The sequence below is a fragment of the Pan paniscus genome, chromosome 2 (assembly GCF_029289425.2).
Source record: "Pan paniscus chromosome 2, NHGRI_mPanPan1-v2.0_pri, whole genome shotgun sequence".
Lineage (NCBI taxonomy): Eukaryota > Metazoa > Chordata > Mammalia > Primates > Hominidae > Pan > Pan paniscus.
Window position 1 is genome coordinate 192,328,664 of NC_085926.1, and position 19,738 is coordinate 192,348,401.

General features: G+C 37.5%; 1 protein-coding gene across 8 annotated transcripts in view; it reads right to left on the reverse strand.

Annotated features, from left to right (window-relative positions):
- ATP13A3 (ATPase 13A3) overlaps nt 1-19,738 on the reverse strand; it is a 100,074-nt gene that overhangs the window by 4,022 nt on the left and 76,314 nt on the right. For 6 of the 8 annotated variants that reach the window (XM_055110996.2, XM_034957920.3, XM_055110998.2 and 3 more), the window contains 4 exons: nt 18,467-18,654; nt 13,086-13,174; nt 7,023-7,103; nt 5,463-5,552 (listed from right to left, as the gene is read on the reverse strand). In XM_055110996.2, coding sequence (XP_054966971.1) covers nt 5,463-5,552; nt 7,023-7,103; nt 13,086-13,174; nt 18,467-18,654 — 448 coding nt within the window. The remainder of the gene's footprint in view (nt 1-5,462; nt 5,553-7,022; nt 7,104-13,085; nt 13,175-18,466; nt 18,655-19,738) is intronic. The other 2 variants (XM_055110997.2, XM_057302000.2) reach the window with 1 other exon arrangement.

Here is a 19,738-nt window from a genome sequence, read left to right on the forward strand (position 1 = left end):
TTTGGAAGAAAGCCGTGTACAAGTATCCTTGTTACTGTTAATATCATCTCTCAAAACATGAAGTAAATATCGTTTGGTCAAAATTAGGGCTTCAATCATGTTTAATGTCAATTACGTCTTTTAAAACCTCATCCTTACTAATATAAAAAACAATACTGTTTTATAATGATGGTTTCCGTTGGTGCTCCACGACTGGAAAGGGGTATAAAACAAGTACTATTGCTTAGTATTATTTCATTGCAAAAAGCTCTGCTGTCACTGAAATCCTTCTGATCAATCCTGATGTTTTTAGTGAATTTGGCCTTAGATAAATGATCCTTGGAGAACAAGAAAGCAGAGTCCCTGGTTAATGCATAGAAATGTAAACTCAATAGAGGGCTGAAAAGGGCCCTCAGAATTTGTCTCAATTGAAATTTGAAATAAATATAAATGACTACACCAGGACTCGTAGTAGTTATATTTACTTCTAAAGAACAGCCACTTCGTAATGATTTTGGCTGTTGCTTCTCCAAAATGAAATTTAAATTCCAGGTCATTTTGTTTTGCCAATCAACATATAAACCAGGCTACAACTAGCTCTAAATGCAGTAATCTCACAAAGTAGAGTAGAACATAACTGAGCTACATATTCTAATGTTACCCAAAATGCTTCATGATTTAAAAAGGCAAGTTAGCTATAGATGTATTTTGAAACATGTTTCTAAATTGGCCAATGGAGAAGAGCAAAAATACTTTAAAATTAAAGCTCTTAAAGCTTTTTCATATTCACTTGGTAGCTCTTTCTCATCCAGTTGAAACAACCATCAGGAAGCTACTACTCTCTCCCGCTCCTCCCTGGCCCCGCTGAGGGCACGGTAAACAGTGACTCACCGCTCTCAATGTTAAAGGTCTGCTAGCTTAAGCCTGTCAACAAAACACAATCAGCTGCACTGCTACCAAGAATTTAAAGGCAAAAACGGTGGACAAAAGTAAGCTATGTGGCATTCGGGGGTGGGGGCAGAGAAAGTCTGAAGATTACTCGCCTACTAGCCTTTTTACTGTCATAACTAAAGAGAGTTATATCAGCATCACCTTAAAAAAAAAGTCCACAGGAAAATATTTAGCATTAAGGTACAGAAGTCACTATGTATAGGATTCTTCAGGTGATCCAAAATAACAGATAATGCCTTTCCAGTATAGGCACACAACAAATGTAATATTTCATCTGAGATGACAGTTTACTACTTGGATCTTACTTTTCTCCCAAGGTGTCATTTGTCAATCTAATTGTGGGAAACAAACCACTGTTCCTAAATCAATTCGAAAGCTGTCACCTTTTTTTTTTTTTTTTTTTTGAGACGGAGTCTTGCTCTGTCGCCAGGCTGGAGTGCAGTGGCGTGATCTAAGCTCACTGCAACCACTGTCTCCCGGGTTCAAGCGATTCTCCTGCCTCAGCCTCCCAAGTAGCTGGGATTACAGGCACGTGCCACCATGCCCGGCTAATTTTTTGTATTTTAGTAGAGACGGGGTTTCACCATGTTGGCCAAGATGGTCTCGATCTCCTGACCTCGTGATCCACCCACCTCAGCCTCCCAAAGTGCTGGTGGGATTACAGGCATAAGCCACCGCACCTGGCCGAAAGCTGTCACTTTTAAGTAGCACTGTTAGATTACCACAGGAAATAAACTAATGTTGACTGTGACTTTTTTTAAAAAAGCAGAAACATAATAGGACTTGTCTGTCCAAAGAGTCTGCCAGGTTGAAGGGCAATGCGTAGCAAGCTGAGTTAAGGAAAGCCAAACACACACATATCTCAATTCATTGTTCCCTACTTGTGGAAAGTAAGTCAACCAATAAAATTAAAATTAATTTATTTGCAAATAGAACAATAACTGAATAGGATTCTTTTTATGCATTGAAAAATATCCTCACAACCCTATTACAAACAGTGTACACCTGTCACAATTTTTAAAAAGTCATGAGGAACACTAAGGATCCCCCTACTGTACCATAATTGGAAACATTTTGTTCCTGTACCCCTACCTCCCCCAAGTATCATACACAAAAAGTACACTACATGCAAGCATAGGTTTGTTAGTTTAGAAACACAAACATACCACACACATTCTCAAACACAATATAATTCACTGGAAGAGAAAATAAAAGGTGCTACAGGCATGCTGGAATGAGAAATCAGCCAGCGGGGAGATGATGATGGTGAAGGGAGAAAGGCAAGTACTGTGTAACGCAAAGGCCATGAAACGGCATCGGGGGCACAGAAGGAGCATGTGGGTCTCTCCAAAACCTCTATGGCACAAGTCCCTAAAGCAGAACACAGTAGCTATAGCAACTGGATCTTTCAGTTTGTTTCTGAAAGGAGTGCTTCAGTGACCAAATTCACCCCCTCAGAGAAGGAAAGAGGCTACCATGCATAGTTTAGCAGAGAAACTAAGAAGAACTTTCAAAAATGTCAAGTTTACGCTTAGCAATGTCTTTTAGGAAATGTTTTCATGGGCAGTATATAAAACAGAATGCCATGCTTGAAGGAAAAAATGTTATAATGGCGCTGTGGTTTTCATAAGTCTTCTTCCATACCAATCCTGAATATAAAACAAACACAGAAAATCAGAATTAACATTCTGTCTACATAAGCTCAAATAATATTCTAAGTGGCATAAAGACTACCACTACACCATACAAACTACTTTTTTGGATTTTTCACCAAGTAAGAAAACATAAATTGGGCACAAATCCTCAGGCATAATCAAATTACAGGTAGTATGATTCTAGTTCCACTACTAAGTGCCCTCAGTTTACCAGACACAAGCTAGGCACAAAGCTTCTAAAGAGAAGATACGACACAGATCTCCTGAAACAGGGTTGCTTTATAGAAAACCACAGATGATGGGGGTCTCCACCGAAGATTTCCATTCAGTAGGTCAAGGGTAGAATTCAAAGCATTTCTGATGAATAGTCTTGCTTGATAATCACTGACGTAAAGAATTTTTTTTTTTTGGTCAGAGAGTAAGTATTAACACCCGGGGCTGCCAACTGTGACAACCAAAAATGCCTCCAGACACTGCCAAATGTCCCCTGGGGAAATCACCTCCAATTGAGAACCACGGCCTTATGGTAATATGATTAACTAAAGACTGGCTCTTGAAGAGCCACAAACATTAACAGTGAAGCAACACTACACAGAAGTAGCAGAGAATGAAAGTATGTCACTTTGTGCTGGGAGGTTATAAGAACTCTCTTTCCTAAAGCCAGTAAGTTTTTAAGTCTTTAAAAAATGCACCTTAATCATGACCACAGAAACGGAAGACTTAAATTCTTGTCTATTTGATGATTCTCAGAATCAGTTGACACACAGGGTGTGCTGGGGCCCACCTGCTCTGGACCACTCTCTACCTTCACTCTCCCATGAACACTTCAGAGGTAGAAACACAAACTTCTAAAAATTAGAAGGGCAGGCCAAGCGTGGTGGCTCACGCCTGTAATCCCAGCACTTTGGGAGGCCGAGGCAGGCAGATGGCTTGAGCCCAGGAATTTGAGACCAGCCTGGGCAACATGGCAAAACCTCCTCTCTGCAAAAAAAAAAAAAAAAAAAAAAACTGCTGGGCCTGGGATGGCATGCACCTGTAGTTCCATCTACCCAGCAACATGGTGAAACCCTATCTCTACAAAACAAACAAACAAAAGTTGCCGGGCATGGTGGCATGCACCTCTAATGCCAGCTACCCGGGAGGCTGAGGTGGGAGGATCATCTGAGCCTGAGGAGCTCGAGGCTACAGTGAGCCATGATCACGCCACTGCACTCCAGCCTGGGTGACAGAGTGAGACCCTGGTCTCACAAAAAGAGAAGGGCAGATATTTCCTAATAATTTTTTAGAAAACAGAGACCAAAAAAAGAATTTTCTATCATTTAATTTTGGTTGAAAAGCAAGGAGAGTCTTCCAATCCAAATATTTTTAAGGGGCCTTATAATGCCTACTTTCAGCTAAACCAGGGTTACTCCCCTTCAAAACATGCAATTTCTTGTTCAGATCAATAGTCAGAGATCTCTTGGGAGAATATGAAAAATCTGAATGTTTTCCTAGGCCTAGGAATACAATACGAATATTTCACATGAGAGTTGATTACATAAGCCAAAGATAACCTTCTGAAGTAATGCAGTGAGGTAACTATATATATGGGGGTGGGAGGGTTGGGGTGTTGGGGGGTGTGTGTGTGTGTGTCTGTGTCTGTGTGTGTGTATACACAGATGAGATTTTGCTAAAGGACTTGAGCCCCTTGTACAACCCTAGTCATACGCACTACTAGGGACAACTGGTATTACACTGCTTTCAGGAAAAAAAAAAATTGAGGCTGACTGCATTCCATCATTATTCACCACAAAGCATTAGAAAACGGAAATGGTACTCTGCAGGCCCTCTTAGAAAGCAAGCCTGTGGCATTACACCAGGACATCAGGCCTGCTGGATGACCAAAATAAAGCTCAGGAAGTTACCACTTAGGTAAAAGTTGGCTAAAACTAAGTGGGTAACCCAACTCAAAAATGCCAGGGAGTCCTCTTCAACTCCACCAGCTTCCTGTGGCTCAAGGCTGAGTGAAAGACTCAGAGCTCCTATCTGTAAAGCACATCACCCATCTCTAAAGAAAAATGGGTACGGCAATGAAGGGGTGAGATTTTATCAAATTCTCTATGCCTAAAAAGCTGCCTCAAAGAGCTCTGATTCATAGGATGGGTTTAAAAAATAAGTCCAATCTGTATCTGCATCAAGAGCTACACTTCAACATCCTAACACTAGGAAATGGGTTTTATTCTTCTGTTTCTCTTCTCTCTTTACCACAGAACTTGCAATACCTTTCAAATGACAGGCTATTTAACAGACCCAAAAAGTCAAATGTCCTAAACCACGGTTTGTATGAAAAAAGGATATCATCTTCTGAATAATAAGGTATACAATGCTGGGGAAAGCCAAAAAGCCACTCCAAATTAAGGGACAGTAACTGACAAGAAATCAGAAATAATTCTTCAAAATTTTGGCCTTTGGACTCTGATCCAAGAAGAAACAGTTTTCATTGCAAACTTTGTTTATATAAATCTCATTTAGCTTCTAAGGGGACTCATGAAAAACAAAAACATAAAATTTATAGTAGATTGAAATGGAAAAATTAACTCTCACCTTTGAGGACAAGACTTTTACACAAATAGAAGATCAGGATTGGAATGGAAAGGAGACTTATGAAATTTCTGATCTTGAAAAGCCTCTAACAAATGTTTGCCATGAATTTTCTAGGACTTCTTATAAGAAATGAAATGCCAAGCACAGAGAAAAAGGCTGAAGGAACACGTAATAGAACAAGAACACGCTAGAGAATAACACATAACAGAACAAGAACACGCTAGAGAATACAGAGTACACAAGCAGAGAGCCTAGAGAGACAGCAAGAATTGACAGGAAGTGCTGAGTTCCAACCTGCGGTGGCTGTGTGGTGCTGAACCGATACTCTCCTTGTTTGTCTCGATTGAACACAACTTTCCAAAGGACCATGTCAAGGAAGAAGTTCTGAGAGATATTCCAGTGAGTTAAGAATTAATAATGACTAAGTCATTTTTTATTAACGTGCACCTTTTTAAAAAATCACACATGCTGCATAATTGATGAAAAACATATTTTGATTTTCATATATGGAATTTCAGTTAATACTACCAAATGATCAAGAATGATAGGACTTTTGTAACAAATACAAATCATCATAAAATTCTTGATAAAATGAGACTTCTAAATTTTCCATGAAATATGGCTTTTGTATAAATAGGTCTTTCCCATATTAAAATGATGCTTATGTAATTTGAAGTCTTTCTTCACAATGGTTATTTTCATCGAATATCTAGTACTAATTCTATATCCATATCTATAGATATATAATTTCATCAGCATCCAACACAAACCATTCTTTAGGTAGTAAGAATAAGTAACATTTCTGTGAAAAGATGAACTTATACTGTAGAAAAAGAAACATTTTAAGAATATAGTATCTTACATGTGCTTCCTAGCACCCATAAAATAGAAAAAAAATCACATTTCAATGGGCAACTTCAAAAAGTCAGTACCATAATATCCATGCTGCCCATCATATCCCAAATTTAAATACCAAGTCATCTTTTAGGGGGTAATTGAAATTAAGTGTAATTTCTAAGACCAGAGCTATTATCACTAAAATATATGCATATATATTTCTCAAAAAAATTACCTTTATTTTAATCCAAAAGCCTGTGCTATGAAACTCTTAACTTAAAAATCACAACTGTATCTCTCTCTTCCATTTTTATAGTTACTGTAAGAGTCAATTATGATAGTAGTTCAGAGAGCAGACAAAAGCTTATTAATAAGCCACCAGTGAGAACTTGCTACCTCCTTTTAGAGACGCTAACCTAAAGGCAATCCTAACGGGAGGGTAACTACACAATATACAGTGAATCAAAGGGTACTTAAGACCTCTAGAGGTCACTCAAAAGCAAATACCAAGGAGGATGTTCCAGTAATCAATGCTGAAATTAGGTAAGTCCATAACGATTATTATTTTATACTTTCATTAAACTCTCTTGCTATTAATATTCACTATGTTTCCTGGAGAATGGCCCTACCCCTTCCCTCCTCCCTTAAATGGGAGATTTTACTGTACATCACAAAACACAGGTGGCACATGCCAACTCTGATTTCACAATCACTGGTTCATCAGTTTCATGGGCCACCGAGGCCCCAAACTTCTCCCCTTTCTACTCGTCATTAATTTTTATTATCACATTGCTTATTTTCTCCTATCTGTGTGAGTGCAACTAAGTCACCTCCCTTAATATGACCACTATCAATTCATGGAAAAGTTCACAAGAGAAGGCTAAATGAATTTGCCTGAGATGAAACTGAGACTCTGTGGCTTTCCATTATATTACCTGCCCTCTTCTCCCATTTACCATTAAATCACCCAAGAATTCCAAAGCAACATGGTAGCCATTTGACTATGGAAGTGCTTACCTCCACTGTGATAGACACAAAGGCATTGACAAGAACAATGATGAGCATAGTTACACGCCACTGATATGGTACACACACTATCTGTAATGCAAAAACATTTTAAAGTTAAAATTGTTGTATGTAGTCAATATTATAGCACTGTATCATAATTTCTAAATTTATTGAATTGCTATGATGTACCAAACACCTTCATATACATTATCTACTTAATCCTCAACAATGCCCCGGGGTATATATTATATTCACTTTCAGATGATAAAACTCAAAGTTTAAGCAACTCAAGGTTAAAGAAAATATTAAGTGACTGAGGTTAGAGTCAAATCCTGTTCACTCAGATTCAAAAGCCCATGCTCTACTAGATCATGAATGTCTAACAGTTTCTATTTTTAAAATAAAAACCCATCTTTAAAGAATGAGGTACCAGCCAGGCACAGTGGCTCATGCCTGTGATCCCAACATCTTGGGAGGCAGAGGTGGGCAGATCACTTGAGGCTAGGAGTTTGAGCCTAGCCTGGGCAACATGGCAAAATCTCGTCTCTACTAAAAATACAAAAATTAGCCAGGCGAGGTGGTGCATGCCTATAATCCCAGCTACTCAAAAGGCTGAGCCACGAGAATCACTTGAGCCTGGGAAGCGGAGGCTGCAGTGAGCCGAGATCCTGCCACTGTACTCCAGCGTGGGTGACAGAAGACCCTGCCTTTAAAAAAAAAAAAGAGGTACCAATCTAATAACGAAGTACTGGTCAAAACTCAATTATAAAGACAAATTCATAAAAGAACTATATAGATGAAGTTAAGAAAAAACAATCTAAGTGTTCACTTTAAAATCTGATTAATTTCTAAGGCCTAAAAAATGGGATAGTAGTAAAGACAGAAAGGTTTATAATAAGAAAACTGAAAGAATCTAACAAATGGCTGGCTACGGAAAGAGGAAGAAAAGGCACAGATAAATAGACACACACGCATTTACACAAGCATGCACACTTCTGACTTGAATAAATAGTGGTACCAAGAAACAGAGAAGAAAAAGGGTTGAAGGAGAACATGATGAGCTTAGTTCTTAAAATGTTGAAATTGAGGGATCTGTTGAGTGGAACACCCAAGTAACAGTCAATATATCAGTGTATTTGCAGGTCTAAAGCTTAGTAGTGAGGTAGGCTCAGGGTATAAAGGTTGGGAGCCTTTAACATATAGATGGTGATTACAGGTGAAGCCATGACTCTAGGGGATATCACCAGAATGTATTGAGTGACCAGAGGAATAAGAACAGAAATGTAAGGAACCCTAACATTTAAGGAATGGGCAGAGGGAGTGGAGCCAAAGTGGAAAATGAGACTGGAGAGTCAGAGCTAAGAAAAGGCCAAAAGACAGCAAAGCATCACAAAATTTCAGAAGAGAGTATCTTAAGAATGATGACATGGCTAACTCGTCAAATACTGCTGGGGAGTCAAGTAAGACTGGAAAAAAATACATTAGGGAGAAAAGTCCATTGGACTTAACAAGTAAGAGGCTAACGGCCTTGCTGAGGGCCGTTTCAGTAGATTGGCAGGGGAAGATGCCAGACTAGTTGACGAATGTGTGGGAGGTGAGCTGAATGTGGTACTATTTCAAGAAAAAGTTGGTTGTGAAACAGAAGACATGTGCACCAGGAGAGAAATATAATGCATTTTGTTTTCTTCTTTTACTGTAAGTGCTTATCTAAACCCCTCAATGAAATATGCAGGGAAACAGACATACACTGCTGGTAAGACTACAACCTGGAACATCTTCAAAGTTCAATAATGCAGAATTTATGAAAATTAAATTTATAGATACCCTCAGACCAAGCAATTCCACTTTTGCATATTTATCCTATAAACATATATTTGTCTGTAACTGAAGTGTGCAAGGATTTACAATACCACATTGTTTCTTTTTTTTTTTTTTTTTTTTTTTTTTTTTTTTTTGAGACGGAGTCTCGCTCTGTCGCCCAGCCTGGAGTGCAGTGGTATGATCTTGGCTCACTGCAAGCTCCGCCTCCCGGGTTCACACCATTCTCCTTACAATACCACATTGTTTCTAATAGCAAAACACTGGAACCAACCTAAATATCCAGCAAAACAGGACTAAACAAATTACTAAAAAGTCCCTGCAATGGAATACTCATTTCACAAACTTTGTAAGTTTAAGTTATATAACTTTAAGATCAAACCTGTCCGTAACATACAAGAAAAGAAAATTAAATCTGATCTCATTCATGCAGAGGCAAAAATCCAAAACAAAATCATAGCAACCTAAATCCAAATTTCAAAGAGTGTGCATCATGACCAAACTGAATTTATTCTAGAAATGCAAAGTTAGTTCAATATTTGAATACTGATCAGCTATAATTCATCACATTCTTCAGGGAGAAAAACTGTGTGACCATTTCAATAGCTGCAGAAAAAGCATTAGATTGGCTGGGCACGGTGGCTCACACCTGCAATCCCAGCACTTTGGGAGGCCACAATGGGTGGATCGCGAGGTCAGGAGTTCGATACCAGTCTGGCCAGATGGTGAAACCCCATCTCTACTAAGAATACAAAAACTTAGCCAGGCATGGTGGCACACGCCTGTAATCCCAGCTACTTGGGAGGCTGAGGCAGGAGAATTGCTTGAACCCGGGAGGTGGAGGTTGCAGTGAGCCGAGATCATGCCACTGCACTCCAGCCTGGGCGACAGAGCGAGACTCCATCTGAAAAAAAAAAGCACTAGATAAAAATTTAAAACCACTTATGTTAACAACACTGTACAACCAAGGAAGCTCCCTTAACCTGATAAAGACTATACACTAGAAATATACAGCAAACAGTTTATCTAATGGTGAACTATTAGGAACACGCCCTTTAGAGACAAGAGTAAGACAAGGATAGCACTACCACTATAACTAATATATTAAGACACGAAAAATACAGAGAAAGCACATAAAGACTGTGAAATGTCAGAAACAAACTGCTGGGGAGTCAAGTAAGTAATTACAGCTTGTAATTACTTATATATGATGCCTGTCTAAACAGAAAATCCTAGACAATCTAAAATGTGTCTGAATAAAGTCTGATAAGGCTTCTGGGAACAAGATGAATATCTAAAACAACTGTATTGAGTTCAACAACATAAAAAATTAGAAAATGTCATTTTAATTATAATTTATCAAGGGATCAAAAACTGTTATTACTCTAAGAATCTAACAAAAAATGTACAAAAACCATTAGGGAGAAAACTGTCTGACTTACTGAAAGACATTAGGTCAAAAAGACAGAAACAGAAAGAGATACTGTTTGTGGGAAGGAAAACTAATGAATTCACCCTCAAAATTTATTGATCAACTCTGTGTAAATCTAATAGTTCCAAGAGGGCTTTTCCTGGTATTTGACAAACTAAACTTAAAAGTTAAGAAGAAAAGCTTGGCTGGGCACAGTGGCTCACCAAGGCAGGGAGCTCACCCGAGGTCAAGAGTTCAAGACAAGCCTGGCCAACATGAAACCCCATCTCTACTAAAAATAGAAAAAATTAGAGCCAGGCGTTGTGGCAGGTGCCAGCTACTCGGGAGGCTGAGGCAGGAGAATCGCTTAAATCTGAGAGACGAAGGTTGCAGTGGGCTGCACTCCAGCCTGGGTACCAGAGCCAGATTCTGACACACACACGCACACGCACGCACACACACACACACGAAGAAGGAAAGCTCAAGCACAGCCAAAAAGGTCATGATGAACAACAATGTGAGAGGGGGGTAGGAGTCCTACCCAAGCATATATCAAGATTTCTTATAAAGTCATGGTAACATGGACAATATAGTACTGGCACAAATAAAGAGAACTAAACAACAAAACATGGAGTCCCTAAAACACTATTAGTCATATATATGGAAAACTGCGGCCAGGCGCCATGGCTCATGCCTGTAATCTTAACACTTTCAGAGGCTGAGGCAGGAGGATCACTTGAGCCCAGGAGTTGGGGGTCAGACTGGGCAACACAGTGAAACCCCATTACAAACCCCATTTATAATTTTTATTACAAAAAATTTTAAAATTTGCTGGGTGTGGTGGTGCGCAACTGTGGTCCCAGCTACTCAGGAGGCTGTGGTGGGAGGACCACTTGAGCCCAGGAGGTTGAGGCCACAGTGAGCTGAGATCATACCACTGCACTGCAGCGTGGGTGACGGACAGACGGAAGGAAGGAAGGAAGGGAGGGAGGGAGGGAGGGAGGAGAGGGGAGGCGGGGGAGGAAGGAATGAAGGAAGGAAGGAAGGAAACTGATATAAGACAAAGGTATCACTGAATATCAGTGGCAAAGACAAACTTCAATCAGCAATTGCTGAAACAAATGGGTATGCGTAAGAGAAAAAAAGAAAAAGAAATTTGATCCCTATTCAAAAGCTATACATAAAATTAATTCCAGATGGATTAAAGGCTAAATGTGAGAGTATCTTTATAACTTTGAGATGGACAAGTCCGCCAAACTGAGACACGAGGAACAAATAAAGAAAGAAATTAATAAATTTGCCGTGTCAGACTATAAGTTTGTTTTTTAAAAAGAGATATTATAAACAAAGTAAAAAGACAAGCCACAAACTGGGAGAAGATATTTATCACTATACAGTCAAATATAATACATTAAGAACTCTGAAAACTAAGTTTTAAAAAAAAGACAACATCCTAATAGAAAAAATTGGCCAAAGGCATGAATAGGCAGTTCACAGAGAAAATAAAAATGGCCATTAAACATATGAAAAAATGCTCAACTCCATTAGTAAAGTTAATGAGCAAAGTAAAACCATCATGATATAACATTTCACACCCACTGGACAAGACCAAGTGTTGGCAATGATGTGAAACAACAGGATGTCAAACACTGATGGATGATTGATACAATCACTTTGGAAAACAACTTGGCACATGGTAGCTGAAGAGTACATGCTCATCATGATACCAGAATACACCAGAGGAAACTTTTGTCCCTAGTGGTTTGCCAAGGGTAGTAGTGGAAGGAGTATATTACCACTGGAAGTGTCTGGAATTACCAAGCACATGGCAATATTTAAAAAGCAGATGGACTTCTACTGGGCTTAATCACTGTTTGCAAATTCTCTACAGCATCGCACCACTCTCTCACTGCTTGTACCTAGGATAAACCACTCCTACTCCACTCTTTCATACACTATTACTTACCCCCATACACTGAAAGACATGTAAAAATATGTTCATAGCAGCAATATGTTCAGTAATTATTTACCAACAGAGGACGGAGAAATGAATTTAATATATTCCTACAATTGTATACTTTACAGCAGTGAAAATAAAATACATGTATCAACAAACAATGTTGATGGGAGAATGCAAGTCACAGAAAAAAGGGAACAAGATAACATTTTCATGAAGTTCAAGAGCACACAAAACTATCTTTTATGACTGCAAACATATATGGTAAGTATATAATGAAACAGGGAATGACAGGGAAAATCATCAAAACAGGTACATGAGAGTGCCTTATTGATTGGTAACGTTAGCTTTTTTTGTTTTCTTTTGTCACTGACTTGTGCTCAGGTAATGTTCATTTTTTTAGGTTGGATGATACACTCAGGGTGTTATCTCTTTACTATTTTTTAATTATGGCTAACAACTTAAATATGTGTGCATATTCTTTTGTACGAAAAACAAGTATTTCATTACTCAGAAAGTTTTTAATGAAAAGAATTGAAGAACTAAATGGCCAAAACACAAAAGGGAGCATGTGTAGACTACTCAAGAAGTAGACTGGTAGAGAAGAGAGGAGTAACAGGTACCAGGATCAACGTTTTTTTATGTTTTTAAAGACCAAGGGCTATTTAATTTGTTTGCAGACAAATGAAAACGGCACCAGAAGCAGAGATTAAACAGGTATAGCTAAGAAAAGCTGCTATTTTCATTAGGTTCTTTATTCTCTGTAGAGTATATTTGGGTTAATATAACAGCATCATAGAATACATAAAAAGAAGAGATCCTGGAAAAAAAGAAATGTATACAGGTTAGTCTTTTTCCCCAAACAAATGATGTGCTTAAGTCTTACCTGAAGAACCTGGTCAACAGAGGCAACTGGATACAACATGATGAATAATATAAAAAAATATAAAAAAATCACAGAAAAAACAAAAAAATCTGGAAAAGACAGCAAAAGTGAAACAAGTAAATTAGGAAATTCCTTTATATAAAAAGGCATCCAATAACAGCTGGTATACTGTCATTTGTAAATTTGGTTTTGAATACTTTCACTTCAGTTGATGGAATAAAGTATGTGCTCTGTTATCTCCTGGAGTATGAGACATTGTTCGGGGCACCCAAAAGATTCACATACACAACGTGATGTTATATTTAAACTCCATTAGCTTTAACCGTGAAAGTCCTTCAGAAAATAATCAGCACTTAAAAAAATAAGACTCAGACCTTCACAGACATTTGTATGTCGCCCAAATGGATAGCTACTTTGTAAGATAATAAAGCCAATAAATAATGCACAAATAAGAGACTAAACTATGTGTGGCAAAATGAGATTATCATTTAAAACATGTATTCAATGACAATTACTATTGACTGTAAAAATGCTGAATAACACTTATTTTCAGTATTGGGTATGTCTTAATCCTAAATAGAGGCATTCTAACCTAAATGTAAATGTATTTCTAGTAAGTGAATCCCATTTTTTCACTGATTTACACTGTGAAAATGTTTTCACAGAAAATCTTAGCCAAAAGCCAAGAGACTGAGTTGATCTACTATTTTTCAAAGTGGGCTGACCTTATGGCTTGCTATGGGAGCTGGGAATGGCAAATCCACCCAGCAGTACTTTGTCTCACTTTCCTAACTCAAAAACCAAACTGCTTGCTCATGGCTATTTTCTTAAGTGTGTACATCTACACATATACACACATGTATATAAGCATATACTTGTATAATAAGAAGCCATAAAAGTGGCTCCAAAATTTTCTAATATATTGATAGCCCAAACTTTTTTCCCCTTTTCCTTTGATCTGGACATTTATTTACAACTTCCTATTTGAACTCCACTTCAAACTCAAACTTTACTAAGACCACATACAAAAACTTTATCATGAAGCCTCCAGACTGGGTAAAGAAGTTACTTTTTACTGACTGTAAATGAAGGGTCTCAGTGCCATTTTTAAACGTGGACGTTATTTGTAAATATAAACTTTGTTAATATCAATTCAAAACTACAGGTAAATATTTATCATTCTACAGAAACTATACTATATATTTATTATTTTTATGTTTATATATACCAGTGTGTAGGGGGGTATATATATATATATATATATATATAGTTTTAGTAGCTTAGGCTGAAACTTACACTAACACTTATACCAAAAGTGGAGACACATTTTTTACTATGAGCCACTGATCAAAAGGATTAAAAAAAATGTGGGGCTGGGCACAGTGGCTCACGCCTGTAATCCTAGCACTTTGGGAGGCCGAGGCGGGCGGATCACGAGGTCAGGATAACGAGACCATCCTGGCTAACACGGTGAAACCCTGTCTCTACTAAAAACACAAAAAATTAGCCAGGCATGGTGGCGGGTGCCTGTAGTCCCAGCTTCTCGGGAGGCTGAGGCAGGAAAATGGTGTGAACACGGGAGGTGGAGCTGGCAGTGAACAGAGATCACGCCACTCCACTCTAGCCTGGGCGACAGAGCGAGACTCCATCTCAAAAAAAAAAAAAAAAAAAAAGTGGGACTCATATTGGGTAAAAAGTAATTCTACTAAATTGTAAATAGGAAATGTGACATCCTGTTTCACAAATGCAGCAACCAAAGTATCATATAAGTTCTATGATCATTTAAGTAGTTATGGTCAGATAAGGAAAAAGTGTTTGCAAAGTGGTGGTTGGAAGTATATAAAAACAGAAAAGAAAAAAGACAAAATCAGAAAAAGGACAAAAAGCAATGGTCAGAACATAAATGGCAGAGAGAAACACGGAGACTAAAAAAGAAATTCAATGAAGTAATAAGCCATATTGCATGTTTTTCAAATCTGATTGCATTTTTCAAACCACAGCAAAAACAGATTTGCGACCTGGTTCTTGACATGTGTGTCGCTGGCAAAAAAAAAAAAAAAAAAAATTTACTCAAGCACAGAAGCTTCTTTACATCTACCTAAACAATGTTTGTTTCTCAAATTTTCATGTCTCTCCCAGAGCCACCTCTTGGATCCCACCTCTAAAAATCTGCCAAGATTTCCATGTGAAAGAGAAAATAAGTAACTGAATCTATCTTTGTTTAGCCTGGAGAAAAAAAAAAAAGGCACTATTCAAAAAAGACACTAAGTGACAGGGGAGAGAAGGATGGCTGGCAGACATACAACCATACCAAATTTTAAAATCAGTAAGGATTTCAACCAAAAATAGAATTAGGTATTCACTTTAGAGAGGTATGAATTTCTTGTAGACTATGCTCTCAGCTCCTAGATTCTCCTAGCATTATAAGCAATGGGTTAGTAATTGTACTAAAGTGTAAACATTCTTCACCAGAAGACAGCTATCAAAACAAACTGTGTGTCACTGGTGACTGCAGGCCAGGGTCAAGGGTGTTCCTTAAGATTTAGATTGTTTTAGATTGATTCTTCCACAAAGCTATGTGAACCTAAACAAGTCATTTACAGTCAAATTATTTTATCTATAAAATGGGGATATGATAAGGATTCTGTAGGAAATAAGAGATTTTTAAGTATTCAAAGTATATAGCAACATGTAAATTGAAGTTATTATGAAATATTTTTCAGCTTGTGGCAACATATGATGTGCTGTTCATGATACCAGATGCCACCGATGGACTATGGTATCAAAATAAGGTACCAGAAAGGATTTCCTTCATATTCTCCTTAGTGACTCCGAAATAAGGTAGACACACATACAATATTTACCCCAATATATATCTCTTTGTTCCTTCCCCAAACAATAACTAGTACTAACTAACCTACAGCCACAAATCCTAAGCCTTTTTATTCCTATCCCTCTCCCCTTATCCAGTTATATCTTTAAAAGGTCACCTTATTCTGTAGGGCCTCTAGGTATCTGAATGGCTTCAACCAATTTAGGCATGCTAGATGAATAGGAAAAAGATACATAGGCCCTGAATAGGAAAGACCCTGGCAATTCAGTAGTAATGCCTTCATAGACAAAGGGATTAGATAGCACAAGCAATAAACTGTAGGGATGATCCAACAAGAAACTGCATTAAAAATTGAAGCCAAATCCCAAGAAGTCATGTCTAGTTAAAGGAGAGTGTTAAGAATTAAGTGCATATCATGACCCTTGAAATGAAGGCAGCTGAATGAGAAAATGTAACTGTGAAGCTCAAGTTGAAAATAGGTAACCACACAGACTGAAGTTAAGTCTAATTTAGATTAAAAGTGAACCAGTACAAGAAAGCAAAAAACTCTAAAGAGAATTCCTTAAACGCCTAAGGCTAAGATTAATTCTTAAAAATAATAACTTCAAAATACTTTTAATATATTACACACCATTTATAGAGAGCAACAACTGGCAGGTCCTAGAAAGGACTCTGCATGGATCCAGTGACACACAGACAAGAGGTGAAAACTAGCAGAATGCCTGCATCAACTGCACTGCTCCTTTCGTACCTTTCAGAAGGCATGCTTTACAACAGCAAGTGCTTCTGTTTACCCACTGAGAGAAGTACACAAGCTGCTGATAGTAACGGCAATCGAGTTTTATGGTTATATTTCTGCTAAATATAATCTTAGTACATTTTTAAATCATCCAGTGGCCAAAAATAGTGTTTATTATTTATTCTAGTAAATTGGAAATTAAACGAGAAAACAAAATTTCTTAAACCTTTTTTAAAAAGTTTTCCAAACATATAGAAGATGCATCTTTAGAAACAGGCAACTAATATTCTCCCTTTCTCTTTTTTAATTCTAACAGTGTGGATCGGGTAGATCTCTAAAATTAACTTTCTTGATAGAGCTGTCTTGCTTGCAAACCAGTCTGAATACCAGTTTCCTTCAAATTAAAAAAAAAAAGCAATGTTTTTTCATAGATGTTTTTAGCTACCCTTACATGTGTTCAACATTTCCTTGAAATTTAAAAATGTTGAATAAAAGGTATACCAACGCTAATGATTAAATTCACCTTATAATAAGTTATCTGTAGTAAAAAATCCTTTTAGAAATACCGTGGCAAACCTTCTATGGAAGGTTTTTCATCCCGTAGCATGGTTCTAATACAGTTCTTAGTAACATAGTTATTAGTATGGTTATACAGCAATATACTACTAATAAATAATATAGTTATTTTTAAAATAATAGTTATTTTTTAAAGTTCTTAGTAACACAGTTATTAGTATAGCTATATAGCAATATATAACAATAAATAAGTAATAATATAGTTATTTTTAAAATAAGAAACATCAGTTCCAAAAAGGGGGCAAAAAAAGGAAAAATTACCAGTAAGATCAGATTGTAATCTTACCTGTACAAAATATAAAGTAATAAAACTTGCCCTACAAACCAACAGGGTAGAAGTGACAAATAAGATAATGTATGAGAAAATGCCTTATAAATGCTAACATGAGACAGAGACACTAATAGTTGTGATTCCTATGACATACCGATACCTGTGACCTGGCATCTTGCCAACTAGAACAGTGCCACCTAGTCATAACTACAGCAAAAGAATAATTGCTATTTGCTCCAAGATACTGCAGAAGTCTAAAAGTTGTTCCATATATTAGTGTATTCTCAATTTTTTTTAATTGGCAATTTATATGTAGTAACTGATTTTTTCCATAAACTCTAATTTTGATCAATCAAAATGGTATATTCTATTGCCATAGACAAGTCCACAAGGGCACAGGCCTCCATTCAGTACACCGGCCCTTTCTGCAATAGCATGCAAAGATACTAGAAATGAAGAATCCCAGAGGTGAACACAGGCCACACCAGCGTCGGAAATGAAGAAGATGGCCGATGCTGCGCAGACCGCCCGGGAGGAAAGTATAATACCTACTGTTCCAACTGAGGAACCGCTGTCTCCGCTTCCATTCCTAACTCCCTCCGCAGTGGGCTGAGGAACCTCCATCTCCGCCCCCGATCCTAACTCACCCAGCAGTGGGCTGAGGAACCTCTGTCTCTGCTTCCCATCCTAACTCCCTCCGCAGTGGGTTGCAGAGATAAAAGCTGCAGCCAGAGGCACTATGATGTGAAAAACAACAGTGCTTAACACTGGTGGCTTGAACTTTAAACTTAGGGTGGCAACTACCAATGAAAGTAAAACAAAATGGTAAACATCTAAATCACTAAGTTGATTCTATCTGTGAAGATCTGGTTTACTGTGGCAAAGACAGTTATAATTATTCTCTTCTACATTAGTTTTAAAGGGGCAAGCAGGGTGGAAATCACAATAAATGCCAAACTTACAATTTTTGTAGCAAGGTTGCCTGAAGGGTTTTCCTTTTGAAAAGGCAATTGCCACTATGAGGTACTGAAAACTGGAAATAAAAAACACTGTGGTATTTTCATAATTTTGTATATTATGTTCATCAAGTTCGGTTTCATTGTCTACGTGTGAAGAATTCCAAAACCCGCTTCCTGTTGTATTACAAGCACTAGAACACATGCAAAAAATGTCTGCATTAGTAAACGTAATACTCATTTCCCAAAAGAAACCAATCTTACCTTCATTGCCCTGAATCACTATCATAACAAATAGAAATATGATATTTACAGCAAAAGGTCCAACAATATCAATATAAGATATATAAAACAGGTACAAGAGTATGAAGGGTTTTCTCTTCAGTCCGACATCTCAATCACTTAAAAAATTAGAATCAAGTAGGAAATATTTAATAAGCACCCCTCAGTTTTTTTAATTTTGGGAGTAATTTTAGCAGAGTGAAAACAGAGACAATGGGCTTGACCCAAGCACTATCACTTTTCAGTGCTAACTGAGGAAATACTATTCACTCTCTCTGAGCCTACCTCCTCGCTGGTAAATGTTGGTACCTACATCACAAGTTGACTCGTGCAAATGCCTAGCAAGTCCCCGGTGCTGAGATGTCCCTCAATATTCTCCAGCTATGGCTGTCCCTCATTTCTACTTTCAAGTGGGCAGGACCATCAGGCACAGAAACAGCTAACGATGAGAAGTCCCCAACAATCATTACTAAAGCATGAATTATAAACACAGGTAAGTGCTCACGAAGCATGATTAACAGACTATGCTGCAAGTGAACTATGGAAAGATTCTCAAGAAAATTCCACCTCTTTTTTTTTTTCATGTGCAGTGTTTCTATGCACATATAAAAAAAGTAATGTTAAATCTCCTACAATCTTCTAAAAATTTTAAAGATAATATCCCTCAGTCAAGCAAACTAGAAATAAATGTTTACATCTGAAAATTTAATTCTACAAAATTAACACGTTTAATTAATTAAAATGATGTTATAATTTGTGATCCGTAAAGCACTCTACACTCTACGAAAAGCAAATGCACCTAATTTATTTTTCCCCTTAAGTTTTAAAATGCCATTTCCTAAACTGGGGGATGAAAGATTAGAAATACAAAACACTCTGGGTTTAGAAGAGGCCCCAGAGATTAATTCCAACTTTCTTATTTTACAGATAAGTAAGGCTCAGTAACAAATTAAGAAACTGATCTAAGATCCCCATTTTGGTAGGATTATTAGGATT